General features: G+C 54.7%; 4 protein-coding genes across 4 annotated transcripts; 1 reads left to right on the top strand and 3 right to left on the bottom strand.

Annotated features, from left to right (window-relative positions):
• Positions 1-1,321: 1,321 nt before the first annotated feature.
• Positions 1,322-3,032, bottom strand: COL26b_003489 (uncharacterized protein; the record flags this gene model as incomplete). The annotated part of the gene is made up of 3 exons (XM_053176384.1): positions 1,322-1,430; positions 1,494-2,498; positions 2,551-3,032. The coding sequence occupies 3 exons, from the start codon at positions 3,030-3,032 to the stop codon at positions 1,322-1,324; spliced, it is 1,596 nt and encodes a 531-aa protein (XP_053039733.1).
• A 1,454-nt stretch (positions 3,033-4,486) lies between these two features.
• On the bottom strand, positions 4,487-4,834 carry COL26b_003488 (uncharacterized protein; the record flags this gene model as incomplete). The annotated part of the gene is made up of 2 exons (XM_053176383.1): positions 4,487-4,660; positions 4,727-4,834. The coding sequence occupies 2 exons, from the start codon at positions 4,832-4,834 to the stop codon at positions 4,487-4,489; spliced, it is 282 nt and encodes a 93-aa protein (XP_053039732.1).
• Positions 4,835-8,861: 4,027 nt separating this feature from the next.
• Positions 8,862-12,452, top strand: COL26b_003487 (uncharacterized protein; the record flags this gene model as incomplete). Its single annotated transcript, XM_053176382.1, has 1 exon — positions 8,862-12,452. The coding sequence occupies one exon, from the start codon at positions 8,862-8,864 to the stop codon at positions 12,450-12,452; it is 3,591 nt and encodes a 1,196-aa protein (XP_053039731.1).
• Positions 12,453-12,840: 388 nt separating this feature from the next.
• COL26b_003486 (uncharacterized protein) lies at positions 12,841-14,387 on the bottom strand (the record flags this gene model as incomplete). The annotated part of the gene is made up of 2 exons (XM_053176381.1): positions 12,841-13,100; positions 13,127-14,387. The coding sequence occupies 2 exons, from the start codon at positions 14,385-14,387 to the stop codon at positions 12,841-12,843; spliced, it is 1,521 nt and encodes a 506-aa protein (XP_053039730.1).
• Positions 14,388-14,421: the final 34 nt, after the last annotated feature.

Here is a 14,421-nt window from a genome sequence, read left to right as displayed (position 1 = left end):
GTCACCCGTCTGCCAGACCTGAACAACCAACGAGGCTATGTATCAAGAACTTCACGTCAATGGGTGAGAAGGAGTGGATCCTCTAGTACGAGAGAGAGGGAGAGAGATGCATCAGGGGCAAGGGTTTGGGTGCTGCTCAGGGTCATGGACTATCATTTACAACGACGAGATTGGAGAGAGGAAGAAACACGCCAGAGAATTTGAACAGGAGAACGAAGGGTATGAACGAAAAAGGATATCACTCATGCCTCGAATTGCAAAGGCGGAAAGAAAAACTACTTAACGACCCTTCGGACCTCCTTGGGATTCTCACGACGAAAACAAAACCAAACCAGCCGCATATGGTCTCCGCGCCTTCATCATTGGGAGTTATTTGTTTTTGCTTGGTCGCCTGTTTTTTCTTGTTGATTTTGTTTTACTGGAAACCAACCCCTGGCGTTTATCGAGTGGGATACTCAAACTAAGAGACAGACAGAGTTCAAGAGAGAGAGAGAGAATGAGAGAGGCAAGTGTCGTGCGCGAGGGTGGATGGATGGAAAGGAAACTAGGGGTTGTCGTAGTTGTTGGGGGGAGGAGCGATATATTGCTGTAAACCCTTTTGCCATCATTACCACCATCCATGAATGAAACGTAAAAATTCGGACTCTGCCTTGTGCCCGTGAGGTTTGTCTGTGAGCAGCCGCAGATGGGATAGCTTTCGTGGGACGGGCCGGCTGAGCGGACGTCTGGACTGGCGTCATCCGAGGGTTGGTCATCGGGGCTCAGGACCGGTTTGAACGCGGGACGAATCGACTTAGAAGGGGGTTCTGGTGGTTGAAAGCTGAATGCGATCCTGAGGTCAGGATAGTCTCAATTACTGACAGGTGGGACTTGGGAAGACGGGTCATAGCTAGGCTCACGCACTACTTTGATCACATGTTGTGTGCTGATGCTGTATTCCCTTAAGACGCGGATATATCTCTGTTTTTGAGAAATTACTACAGCCCGCGTAAGCTTCCACGCAACAAAACCTCAACTCTATCTGGCAGCAAGGCTATTGCTAGTACAAGATCGCCCTCTTTTTTTTAATACTTCGGACGCCCTGATAGTTGACGCCATCCTGTTATCGCTGTCCGTGAGTCTGAGCGCATTTCAGCGGCTCCCTTTCCCCCTCGTATCGCTATTCACACAATGACTAAAGCACTGGTACAGTCACAGTCTCTCTTTTTGACTCTCTCACTCACTGTTTTACCACTGTTTTTTGCTTGAGACCTGTTGTCTCCAGAGTCGCTCAACTTCCGGGCAGTGTTTTCTCTCATCACCTTGTGCTGGGAAACTCCATTTAAAGCTTGGCCTTCAAGAGCTGTTGAGCCGTGGCCTCCTCGTTCAGGTTGACCTCGCCCGTCTTCTCACCGTGGCCGAAGAAGATGACCTGGACGGTCAAGTCATCACTACGTAGGGTGTTAGTCCTGAATCAAACGAAGCAGATACAAAAACCGAGATAATAGACTTACCGATAGCGTCTAGAAAAGGGGGAGGGTAGGGTCAACAGGGCGCACACTTGCTCCTCGTTCTTTCCACCAAGAGCGTTGCGCACGAGGTGGGTGGCTACGTTCTTGTCCTTGACGACGAATCGCTCGGGGGCGTCGGGGGAGATGCCCCATTGCTGGAGGCGGATAGGCGTCTTCTGCCCGTCAACTCGCTTGTCGTTGGCTTGCTCAACAGGCAGACCAGACTGCTTGGATCCGAAAATCTTGGACCAGGCCGAGTCGAACTGCGAGCCGGAGCCGCTGGCCTGGCTCTCGATCCACTTGCCGACGAGACCGACAACCTCCTCGTTGGTCAGCATCTCCCACAGGCCGTCAGTGGCCATGACGACGAAGTCCCCGTTCTCGGGCTCAATCTTAGTCGTGGTGACGACAGGCTCGGCGGTGACGTAAGGAGGCGTCTTGAGGAGGGGCGAGGCAGAGCGGGCGAAGAAAGACTCTCTGAGGCGGTTGGTGATGTCCCGGCTCCACTTGTAGCTGGCATCGCCGAAAGCGCGCGTGGGCTCCAGACCACCGAGTACGCGGCCATTATGCACGACGCGGTCCTCGCCCGGGTGGAGCTTGCGCATGCGCGTGGCCTCGTCGGGGTTGCTGCCGGTCTGGTCCACGGAGAGAGCGGTGGCGGTCCACTTGCCGTTGGATGATCGGCGGCCTAGTACAGCGCGCGAATCGCCTGTGCAGGCGACGCGCAGAAGCTTCGATCGGCTATCGTAGAAAGACAGGAGCGCACAAGAGCCCGACAGGGCAGGCGCGAGAAGTTCAGCAGCCATGGTCTTAGAGCCAGCCTTGAAAACCCTCTCGACGCTCTGGTTAACGATCTCATCGTCCAGACGGGTGAAGCCGGACTTGATGGCCGCGTCGATGGCCTCGGCGGGCGGGGACAGGTCTTTGGACGCCTGGTACGTAGTGTTGAGCTCCTTGGCCACAGAGAGAATCAACTCCTGGCGCAACTTCGCAGATGTGGTCCAGCCGCTATCGCTTGGTTAGCAATTGCGAATGGTCCATTGAGGGCACGCAAACTTACGCATGACCATCGAAAACACCCCAGAACATCCAATCATTGCTGTTTCCAACTGCGCCAGCCGCCTTGTTGGGGACCTCGACGATCTTTTCGGCGTGGTCGTCCTCGATGGGATCGTTGCTAGGTAGCTGGACCAAGTCATATCGGACGACGCCCTGTCCTCTGTTGACCATGAAGGACTGTTCCGTCTTGCGCAGTTTCTGGGTGGCCTGCTCCGGGGTCAACATCTCGATAATCTTCCGTCCGTCGTCGCTCGACGTCTTCGATATCGGTCCCTCTCCGACAAAGGTCCCGGTGTGTAATTGATCGGCACCGACGACTAGAACGGTGCGCGTAGGGGCAGCGTCGCCGGCGGGGCCGGTCGCGCCAGACGTGAAGCTTCTTGTCAAGTGTGACTTGTTAATAGCTGTCCCGTTGTACGAGTACCATGCGCCGTAGCCGACGAGGCCAGACACGAGGGCGACAGAAAATCGGCGGAAATACATGGAGGAATTCAGCTGGTCAGCATGCTCGGAGGAAGTTCGTTGAGGAGAGGATCGCAGGACGGGTCGGGTTGAAAAGGAAGACGATGGAGGATAGCGTTCGAAGAGGCCTCGCCGGCTGTTGCGTGCGAAGGTACGGGCCGTACATCGGTAGGTTGTCCGCAAAGCCCTTGCTGCTGCGCGATGCATTTGGGGCGAGACGGGAGGAGCGAATTGCAGCGTTTGGACTGGAGGGCGGCCCGAGTCCAATGGAGGTCAGGAAGCAGTCGTGAGATGCGTTTGAGGCGATGCTGTCAGGGTTGAGTGGGAGTGTGTGCCAAGACGTCGGACGTGCCTCAGGCTAAGGTGGTGGTAGGTCAGTGTAGTGTGTTCTGGGGGGGAACCACAGCGACGGGCGGGCGTTTGTAGTGTCGGTTTGGCCCAGTATCCGAATGGTGCACACAGGACGATAGGGAGCGGCAAGACCAAACGACAGGGAGGACTGAGATGGCAAGCACGGGCAGGGCCAATAGCAACCACGGCAAGAGGTAAATGGAACAACTAGGACGACAACGGCAGGGACAGACGTTGTGTCATTAGCTTCTGGTGAGTGCGATGATGCTAACTTTAGACTCGTCAGAACAGCAAGCTGGTTCAAGACGTCGCTCTGCCGGCGGGCGGTGAGCAATACGACACCAACACCAGACTGGGCAAGTCAGGTTCTTTGTGTCGTAGGATGTTTCAGCGATTTAGCTCACAGTGAGAGCTCTTGAGGTGAAGGGTAAAAGTAAGGTAGGTAGAGAGGTTCCGATCATCCACTGGGCCCGAGCTAAGCTTGCCGGTAGCTTTGTTGGTTCATTCGTCCAAATGCACGTACTTACAAGGCCCCGCCATGCGAACCCCAGATCAGATCCTCCACACCTGGCGCATCCTGCCTCCTGGTCCATGTTGTGTCGTGCAATGGGTGTCATGAGTTTGGCAGCTTGTCACGTAAGTAAGGTATGCATAATTTGACCCATTCGCAAATTGGCACATTGGCCTGCCGGAAAATTGCTGACTTCCTGCCTAGCTAAGCTCGATCCTGCCCGTCGCCTGAGTTCACGAGCTTTTGTGCCCGTTTGGAGCGCATGTATTTTGCTTCGCATCTGGTCGCCAAGTGTCTCGCCATGGCCTGGGCAAATCAGGCCCCAAGGCCCCAAGGCCCCAAGGCCCCGTATGCCATGGAGACGCGCGTAGGTATCAGGTTACGAGCATTTCCAAAAGTTACACGGTGATTAGAAAAGCTCGCAATTGAGCTTTTTTCATCATTCCCTGCTCTTAATTAAAGGGTATCTGCTCTTGGTCGTATGCTTCATCACTTGCCCATGCAGCCGTATGTCTTGTGCGCAAGGACACCTCCGTTGTTCTTTCAACCGTGTCTGTCAAAGTGCCAGCGCCTTCGTTTGTCCAGACGTATCATTTCGTCATCCAACTTCCTTCTACTCCTGGTTGCCAGCTTGGTCGCCCCAGTCAATCTCTTGTTGCAGTACTATGCTGTACACGCTAGCCTTCAGAAGGGTGAAGACCAAGCTCGTCTTGCGCTCTAGTTCGCGAAGGCCATCCAGGATTTCAGTGCTGGGGGAGCTGCTCAGATCTTCTAGAGTAGATGCCAGCTGCGTGGACAATCAAGTCAGCATACATGGCTCATCAGAACGGCGAGAGGGCTCCTTTGGACAAACCTTTTTCATGTTGTCCGCCAGTTTCTCGTACTCCTCAAGAACCTCCGCCTCGAGGGGCGTCAGCTCAGGCTGCTGTTGGTACATCGTCGATTCCCTTGGTTGTTCCATGGTCGCAGAGACAGGATACGAGTCCAGTGGCCTCGTGGGGTGTTGAGGTAGAGAGCGTTGTCGGCGGTCGATGTTTCGGTGAGTCGCGCTGGACGCGTCTAACCCCGCCGGAAGACGACCGCAAGATAAAGCATCCCCACTTCGGCGAAGGTCTCGGTGAGAGACCAATAGGATGCAAGCGACTCAGGCACCACATCTGATGACCAATTTAGCGACTCTAGTCAGTCAGTCTTCTCCTTGTTTTCTCAACGTTCGCACCTCCTCATTCCAAGACAAGACGAGCGACAAAGAGTACGTCTCCCACGAGTCGCAAGCACCGAATGCGCGTGGTACGGCTTGACATGGCAAGGATTGTTGATCCCCTTGGATAGCTTCGAAGCTAAGGCTCGCCAAATGTCGAGCCTGTCATTTTACGAGGAAGCCACCATGGAGCTGCCATGGCTGTCGCCTGCACCAAGTGGCTAAGGCTAGGTTAAGGGGGAGCTAGTGCCCTCCGGTGAAGCAGGAGAGAAAACATCAATTCGATATTTCGAGACGGTCTTAGCGCAGGTCACTTGACGGTCGATTGGGCAAGTGTGCCAGCCAACGCTTTCTTCTTAATAACTGCAATTTCTGCCCCGGCCAAAGGCTGTCGCAGGTCGCAGGTTTCATGTCTCCGAATCTATTGCAGGCTAGAATTGTTCGAAAGAATCGCAACGATGTCTAGCACCGAGAAAGTCGATCAGCAATCGCCGCCACCCACAGCGAGCGACGCCGTCGAACACACCAAACGCTCCAACAAGCCGGCTTTACTCGTTCGCAGATCATCTCTCGGCAGCAAGCTGCCTGAGACAGTCTCATCCGCGTATGTTCTCGACTGGGAGGGTGAAAGATGTAGGCAGCGACTCCTGAGCCATGCAGAGGATCTCGTGAGAGAGTCTGTAGGGCGCAGGAAGCTCACCATCATCCAGGGGCTGCCGCTGGACTTGGTCCAGGTCTTGAGGGACTCACTAGGTGTCCACCCCGAATTTCTCGAGGCACACGCTGGAAGGCGGCGATATCGGCCGCTGAGGCAGGACAATGGCGACAGTTTTATATCCTTTGAGTATCCTGAGCTCGTAAGAGTCCATCGGACTGCGATGGGGCCAGATCTGGGGTACAAGCCGTCGGCCAGACAGTCGGACTTGGTGGACGTGCTGGATGAAGCACCCTTCCATTCGCTGTCCGGAGATGGTCTGTCTGTCATCTTCTCCCATGCATCCTTGTGGATGAGCAGCAAAGCTGACGGCAAGTGATGCGGAAATTCTTGGCTGGGGCATTCAACTGACCATTCAATAGTACTGTTTTTGGATCGACCGGTTTGGCTTGATCCGTCCTCGCAGCTTGGAAAGGCTCGGCGACCTCTATCTGTGACGAGGTCGTGGCAGAGCAAAATCGATGAATCGCAGCTGGATGGTACTTCTGTGTGGAACGTCTTGATTGCCGAAGGAGACGAAATCCCAGGTCTCGAGGACAGCCTGCTGAGAACATTTCGGTACACAAAGGTGGCCACGGAAGAGCTTCCCAATCTCCTGTTTGAGTCGGTATACGGCAAATGGCTGGACTTTTTCGAGACGCTTCCTCAGTCGGATTCACAAGATGCGTCGTTGTTCTGGCAGGCTACCGAGTCCTTGGAACAAAATCTCGACGAATCTCAAGACCCTAGACGGCACCCCATCATGGGTGAGATGCACCATTCGAGCTGGCGACACCTCCTGGACCGACTGCAGCGTCGCATCGCTATATCTCGATTGGCAACAACAGCACCGCCCCAGACTTCGTGGCTGCCTTCAACCCGAGGACTAACGACAGCGCAACCGCGGACACGAGATGCAGGCATACCGGAAAAAAGTGTGCGAGCCCTTCCGAGCTTGCAAGGCAACTACTGGGCGGACGACAAAGAGGCGAACCAGCGTGCGCTCGACCGTGTCACTTATCTTGGCGGCATCCTCCTCCCCTTTACCGTGGTATCGGCGATTCTCTCCATGAATGACGAATACTCACCAAATGCGCCTCGGTTCTGGGTGTTTTGGGTTGCTTCGGCTGGTGCGGCCATCTTATGTCTGCTCATCATCTACCTGGATCAATTACGATGTCTCGAGGTTTACTTCGAAGTAGCGTCTGACAGTATTGAGTCGGTCCTGTCGTCTGTTGACGGCAAAACTCGTGTTTACAGCAGTGGCGGGATGGGGATGCCGCAGTCTAGGTGGAGACGACCGTCGAGGCTGAACACGGAACTGTTCGTCGACATGCCGCAGCCCGGCGTGGGGGACATTGAAGTAATGGCTGACTCGGCAGTCAATCCGACCATGATGGTACAGCAATGTAGGGACGGCACAACAAGTCCCAAGGCGTGGCAGCGGGGAACGCTGGGATGGGGTGGTGCGGTGAAGAAGGTTGTTGGCTACTATCGTTGGAGGGGCGGCATGCCGGTACAGCTCAGGTCTAACGGGCTGGAAAGATTTCGAATGAACGCGATTTAGCGGGGTTGCGCTGGTGGTGTTCTTGTGTAAGTACTCGGCGGTACGTAATTGCCTGGAGGTTTTCTCATCTTTCGTATATTGGAGGCGTTGACTGTTGCATTAAGCGTGCGTCGCAATCAAGATGCAGAAGAAAAAGAAAAGGCGTCTACCTCACACCAGGGACTCGGTCACGGTGCAAGCAAGACAAGTGTAAGGATGGGAGCTTCGGTCTGCGTGGGGCCGGCCGGACGACCATCTCCGATGCGATGCAACTCCATGTTCGGGGAACACTAGGGGGAACCTAACTGACTTACCTCACTCACCTTATGTAATGTGGAATCAATGTAACCATTCCCCAACGTCCTGGTTGTTGGTTCCGATGGACTTAATTCCTAGACCTCCTGAGTGCCAACGCTGAAAGAGGAACATGCAGTTTGCCTTGGGCATCCAATCGCTTCGCACAATGGAGCCTTGGCGGTTGTTGGTACCGCTGTTGGAGAGGTCGGCCTCCCACGGTGCGGTTCGGCCCAGGCTGCAGCGCCTGCCTGCTCAGTTGCCTGCGACCGGGAATATGGTCATGGATGGCAATAGAGACTGGTCTGTCACTCCCAAGCGAGACAAACCTGACCTCTTCACCTCTGCAATTCCCTTACCTTGTGGTACGGTGCGGTACTGTGTCTTTCCTAAATACCTTACCCACGCTGCACCTCCTTGTACGCCTGCCCATACCACCACACCTTGCGACACCTTCCTTTCCGCTCCAGTAAGCTCACTTTTTGTTTCCAGGAACTTGAAAAAAGAGAGTTTCTAGAACCAGCAGGTCAAATAACACCCTCTCTGGATAGCCCAAAAGGGTGCCGGAAAAGGGATGGAGAGCCAGCCCGTTATTGCCTTCATTGCCTGAGCGCGCCGACCTGCTCCTTCTCACCTTTTGGTCTCCTTGACCTCCGCGTTTTTTCGTGAGTCAAACTTTGAGGATTTCAATCGACTCAACTGCTAATTTCTTTCGCCAGTTTGTTGCAGGCAGCCTTTCTTTGCCTCTACAACTAAGTGGCTGTCGACAAGGCTTTTGTCGACGGCTCTTTCTCGGAAACAATAGAGGATTAATTGTACGCCCTCCCAAAGACGCACATACAGCTGCACTCTACCCATTACGCCTGCTTCACATTACGGTCAGTTTCTACTTTCAACTTCCGCCTTCTTGCCTATTTTCTCTCGTCATCGTTATCGTCGTCTTCGTCGCCGTCTCTTGTCGTCGCCGTCTCTTGTCGTCTTCACCCTTCTTCTTTCCTTCTCTTGCCTTTGCTTCCTTCCCTTTCCGTTTCTGACTGGCCCTTTTCGTCCCCAATATCCCTCGTCCCTGTCCCTCTCCAGGTCTTTTCTTATCCAACTTCTTCCCCTTAAGAGCCGGCACCGTTGATCCCTCTGCTTCCCATTCTCGCTTTCACAAACCGTTTCTGGCCAACCCACTGGCACAAAGTACTAAAATCCGGCCTCCAGACCCATTTCAGCAACGGCATTTCCCTGCTCCCGGGTTCATCGTCGCCATGACCCGCAGGAAATTCAACAGCGATTTGGCGCATGCCTGTCAGCAGACTGTTGACCAGATCTCTCAGGTCGCAAAGGGCGATGACGATGGCCAGGTTGTCCTCACATTCTCACACGGCGCGATCTCCTCACCTCTGGTCATGCGCCTCATCACCTTGAATATCGACGACTATCCACAAAATTCAGGGTTCTTGGCCTATACAGATGATGATTCCACTCCTCGGTCTATATCTGCTCTTCTCGACGAGCTTCCAAGCGCTACACAAAGCAAGACGGTGCTTGAGACCCTTACCTACTTATCAAGGAAGTTGAGCACTGCTCTCGCTGCCGACGGAAATGGCTCTGATGTGGAGATGACAGATGAGAACGACGAGAATGACGACGACGACGACGAAGAAACCGAAGGGGAGGACGAATACGACTATGACGACGACATAATGGACTTTGGCCTGGGAAATGCCAACCCAGCTTACATTCAACAATCCGACGTTACCCAGGGAACTTGCGAAATCACCAGACGTTTCATCGACGATCTTCGCAAAGCCAAAAGTGCAGGCTTAAAGATTGCATTCCTAGGGGACCTCTCCGCTGACCAGCAATCCGGCTGCACCTTCGCACTCTCGCTCCCCGTGTCGCATCTTGGTCTTCCCGACGACACACTTGAGGCCTGGGAAGTTGAGCGCGACAGCTACATCGTCTTGCTCTGCAAGTACCACTCAGCCTACCCTTCCGTGGAGAACTTCATAAAGCTTTCGCCGGGCCATGTTTCCTCGATGGAGTTCAGTTTTGGAAAGTGTGCGTCGTACAAACCCACGTTAGCTTCGGCCATTACCGCATTCAACCCCAAGTTCAACCACGTCGACGTCGACGATGAGAGCAAGATTACGGAGGGCACACCGTTCGTTCAGATCCCCATCACCAACTCGATCGACACCTTCATGAACAAGGAGCTGTCGTTGCTCCTGAAGTATCGCTTAGAATACGCCGTATCGTGGGACAGAGCAAAAGAACTACTGGACGAGCAGGCCAAGGCAGGGCACATGCGTGCGGATACGAGTATTTCAGCCCATGGCACGGAATACACGCCGGATGACAAGCAGCAGGTGTCATCAGCTGCCCGCCCTTCTCTCAACAAGGACTATGCGCGGGGTGAGCGGGATCAACTCAGCATGCCATTGATAGCTATGCAGTTCGCTCTGCGGTACTTTGTGAAGAGTACCCAGTATTGTCTGGTGTGTCACCGAAAGACCGGTGCTGGATTGACGGCAATTAAGCCGTACGTATGCGACGAGCCACTCTGTCTCTTCCAGTACATGGCTCTGGGCCTCGGTCCTAGCATCGAACACGATATCATCTCTCGACCTTCTGTTGTCGATCTGTTGGTGTCTTTCTGCGCTTACGGTTTGCACGCCAATCGAATTCGCGAATTTCCCAAGGGCTTAGGTATCTATGTCCCGCTCTTCGGTTACGGTTCGATGCCGATAGCACCAGTCGGATACATTCAGTCGGCGACTAACACAGGAGGTGCCAACGACTTCAACGCCCAAGACGTGCCTGCATTCGTTATCAACCCTCCTCTGAAAGTGCAGGCCACGATCTCGGGAAAGAAATTCTTCCTGGATACCAGCCAGCAAGTGAACTTCAAGCCGGGAGATCTCATTGTCTTGGAAAAGGCAGTTTGCGTCACTGGCAGAGTTGAGAAGCCGGATTTGCACCATTGTCGTGTTACAAGCGTCGGCGTCATTCGAAACGCGGACGACAACATTGTCGGCAGAATGGTCGAGTTCGATTGCCTGTTCTCCACTCTGAGACACCTACATCAGAGTAACCCCTACGGCATAAATGACTCGAATGGGCAAACAACTCCTGCTGCGGAGGACGCGGACAGCGCTGCCGCTGAAGACGAGGAAAGCGAGGCAGCGTTGTACTTCTACGAATACGACCTCGACGACCTGCCTGTGACTCACCAACGGGATGCTTTGCTAAGTCTGATCCAGACCATCCCGCCTATTCGATTGTTGCGAGAACACCTTCTGAGCCATAAGAACATCTCTCTCAAGAAGTACGACAAGATGACCAAGTCTGCTTTGGCTTTGCTTCGATGGATCGTGGCGTCCAACCGCTCCTTCATCGTCCAGCTGGACCAGAGCGACGAGTCTGCCACCAACGACATGGCGTATGCATCGAATAGAGAGCATGAGAAGATTTCTGGCCTTGACAGCAATTGGTTGCAGTTCCGTTTCGCACAAGGATCTCCTGAGAAGGAACAACGATTCAACCAAGCGTTGGAACAGCAGAGCACCGCCCGGTATCCCACTATGTTCGCATGGCACGGAAGCCCGCTTGGAAACTGGCACAGCATCATCAGAGCCGGCCTCGACTTCAAGGACACACTGCATGGCCGTGCGTATGGCCACGGCGTGTACTTCAGCAATGCTCTTAATGTAAGCATAGGCTATGCGGGATCATCACACATGGCAGGTCTCTGGGTAGGATCAGAGCTTGAAATGTCTGGGGCGCTTAGCCTCTGCGAAATCATCAACCGGCCAGCCGAGTTTAAATCAAGCCAGCCATATTACGTGGTTGACAAGGTCGACTGGATCCAGTGCCGATATCTGGTTATCCAGAGAAAGAGTTCCTTCAGGTACGCGGAGCCTGAAGCTGATGGAGCACCATCGGCGACCAAGACAGAGACGGAGTACATCACCCAAGATCCGCAGCGTACAGTCGCCGGAATCAGCGCAAAGGTTCGCATTCCCATCGCAGCACTCCCAAAGTGGCGTCAAAAAGCGAGACCTGAAGGATCGTCTCCTTCAAACCCGCTCGTTGTGGACGACGATGATCATGACAACACCCCTGACACAACTGATGATTTCGACCTATTGTTAAGCATGAAAGGTAACACCGATGGTACTCAGCGCACCGAGGACGACGATGAGGATATCATGATTCTCGAGTACGATCCCAGCAAGCTCAGCTTCAGACCAGGCACCCTGGATGTGGCTTCGCTCCCCATACTCCCACCTCCTACTTGGGCCACCGACAATGGACTCAAGCTTCTCGGCAAGGAGCTCAGCAAGTTGCAAAAGCTACAAGCGAAAACTCCATTGCACGAACTTGGCTGGTATATCGACTTTGAAAGCATGAGCAATATGTTTCAGTGGATTGTCGAGCTTCACAGCTTTGAACTTTCTCTTCCGCTTGCCCAGGACATGCAGAAACACAAAGTTTCTAGCATCGTTCTCGAGGTTCGCTTCGGCCGACAATTCCCCCTTTCGCCGCCATTCGTCCGCGTCATCCGCCCCAAGTTTCTACCATTTTCCCAGAGGGGTGGTGGACATGTCACGGCTGGCGGCGCCTTGTGTATGGAGCTTCTGACCAACAGCGGCTGGAGTCCAGTTAGCAGTATCGAGAGTGTCTTGTTGCAAGTCCGCATGGCAATGTGCAGCCTCGATCCTTTCCCCGCCCGCCTCCTAGGCTCCAGTGGAGACTATGGCATTTGGGAGGCCATTGACGCATACAAGCGTTCCGCGAGCGCCCACGGCTGGCAAGTGCCCCCTGATTTGGACGTCACAGCCAATGGGGTTTGAGAGAGACGAAGGAAGACGAAGGAAGACGAAGGGAGCCGAAGGGAGCCGGAGGGAGACGAAGGGAGGAGACGGCGGGGATGAAGACAATGGAGCCGGAGACAATGGAGACGGAGACGAGGAAAGTGGAGGCGCCAAAAGGTATGGCAGCTTTGATCTTTGTCTGGGTCCGGATTTTGACCGCGGCGTTTAGGCGGGGGGATTTCGGTATCATGGACCACATCTGGGGAACGGAGTAAGGTATAAGGGAACCATCAACCCTTCAAGTCATGGGCAGCATAGCATAGAACAGTCACCCCAACATGAAAATGTCAGTAAAATCGGGCCTCTGGGAGATCTCTAGCGTTGCGCTTGACATGGTACAGTGGTATACAAATGGTATCCAGGTGGATTAATATACATTTCCGCCGTAGTACACCTTTCTTGCGTCAACCAGCTTCTTTCCGCGACCGATGGCGATTTGCTCGGGGTCGGGCTGGTTAAGGAGGCACTCGTAGACGACCTTGACAGTGTTGTAGGGGTTCTTGGAGCGCATGATCTTGGCGGCCAAGTCATGGATACCAGCAAGGCGAGCCATCTCGAAGATACGGTGAGAAACACGAAGTCCGAAGCCTTGGTGTTGCTTGTCAGTGCCGTGTTGCCTGAGAACATCTGTTTTAGACAGCGGTAGAACATACCTGGAGGACGAGACTGAATCTTCACGACAGTACCCGAGATCTTCTTCTGGACCTCGCCGTAGATGGTGCGGTCCTCGTACCTACGAATCGGCTTCATGTTGCGAATAGCCAGCATCTTGGCAGTGGTTCTTGCTACGTCGAGATCTGTCGACTTGGCCTCGCCCAGTCCGAGCCTGCCATTGCCGTTTCCGGCGGCGACGATGATGGAGATGCTGCGAATCTTACCCAGACGGGTCTGGTTGTGGACCCATCGCATGACGAGGGGCTTGGTGATGATGGTTTGGATGTCGGCAATTTTCATGCCGGTGGCGGCCTTGATCTTGGTGAATTCACCCGTACCGTCGAGCTCGTCGTCCTCGGCGTCCTCGGGCGTGTACAGGCCCTTGACGCCCGGGATCTTGCCGAGAGGGGGCTGGACCGCCGAGTTGCCATCGGGGCCGTCTGCGGCCTTCCACGAATCAAGTTTCGACCCTTGCAAAATGTCGATATTGTCGTCGTCCGTGTTGAGCTGCTGCTCGAACGCCTTCATGAACTCCTCGTCGATCTTCTCGAGCCACTCGCGGCCCAGAGACTGGTCCGCCGGCCTCGACTCCTTCTTGCCGAGGACGTCCACGTCCTCTTCGACGAGGAACTTCTTGCGCAGCTCCGGGTTCTCCTCGAGCTCCTTCAGCTCCTCCTCGGTGAAGTCGAGGACCATGGGGTTCTGCTTCTTGATGTTGCGCAGGGCGCGGGCGTAGGCCTTGCCCATGGAGTCCTTGAGCTCGACCTCGACGCGGTTGGCCAGCTTCTCGACGTGGTTGTCCACCCATTCCCTCCGCGGCAGCCACTCCACCTCCCGCGGCTGCACGGGCTTCTGGGGTTTTAGGTCGATGACGGGCTGGATCTTGGAGAAATCTTCAATGTAGTTTTGGCGGTAGGGGTCGGTGCGTAAACGGCCCTGCAGCATGAGGTCTTTCGGGTCGATGGCCTCCTCCGCGGCCTCGAGGGCCTCCATCTGCTCCGGGGTGTATCGCTTCCTGAGCATCTCCTTCTCCTCCGGGGTGTATGCCGGGAGGTATTGCTTTACTAACTTGTCGAGTTTCTCGGGGTCACTCGTGACGCCCATTTTCTCGGCGGTGATGTTCCTGAACCTCGACCTCCTGCGAGACGATTTGCTGGAGGAGCTGTGGAAGAGGCGGGCGGGCAAGGCCGCGGGAGCGGCGGTCGTCGAGGTACTTGTGCATCTCGACAGGACGCTCCGGGCCGGGCGTACGGCGTTCATGGCGGCGATCGGGTCTCTTGCGCCAGTTCAGAGC

The sequence above is a fragment of the Colletotrichum chrysophilum genome (assembly GCF_026319265.1).
Source record: "Colletotrichum chrysophilum strain AFK26 chromosome Unknown scaffold_19, whole genome shotgun sequence".
In the NCBI taxonomy this organism is placed as follows: domain Eukaryota; kingdom Fungi; phylum Ascomycota; class Sordariomycetes; order Glomerellales; family Glomerellaceae; genus Colletotrichum; species Colletotrichum chrysophilum.
The sequence above is the reverse complement of the archived record's forward strand: the minus strand, read 5'-3'. Positions and strand labels throughout refer to the sequence as shown.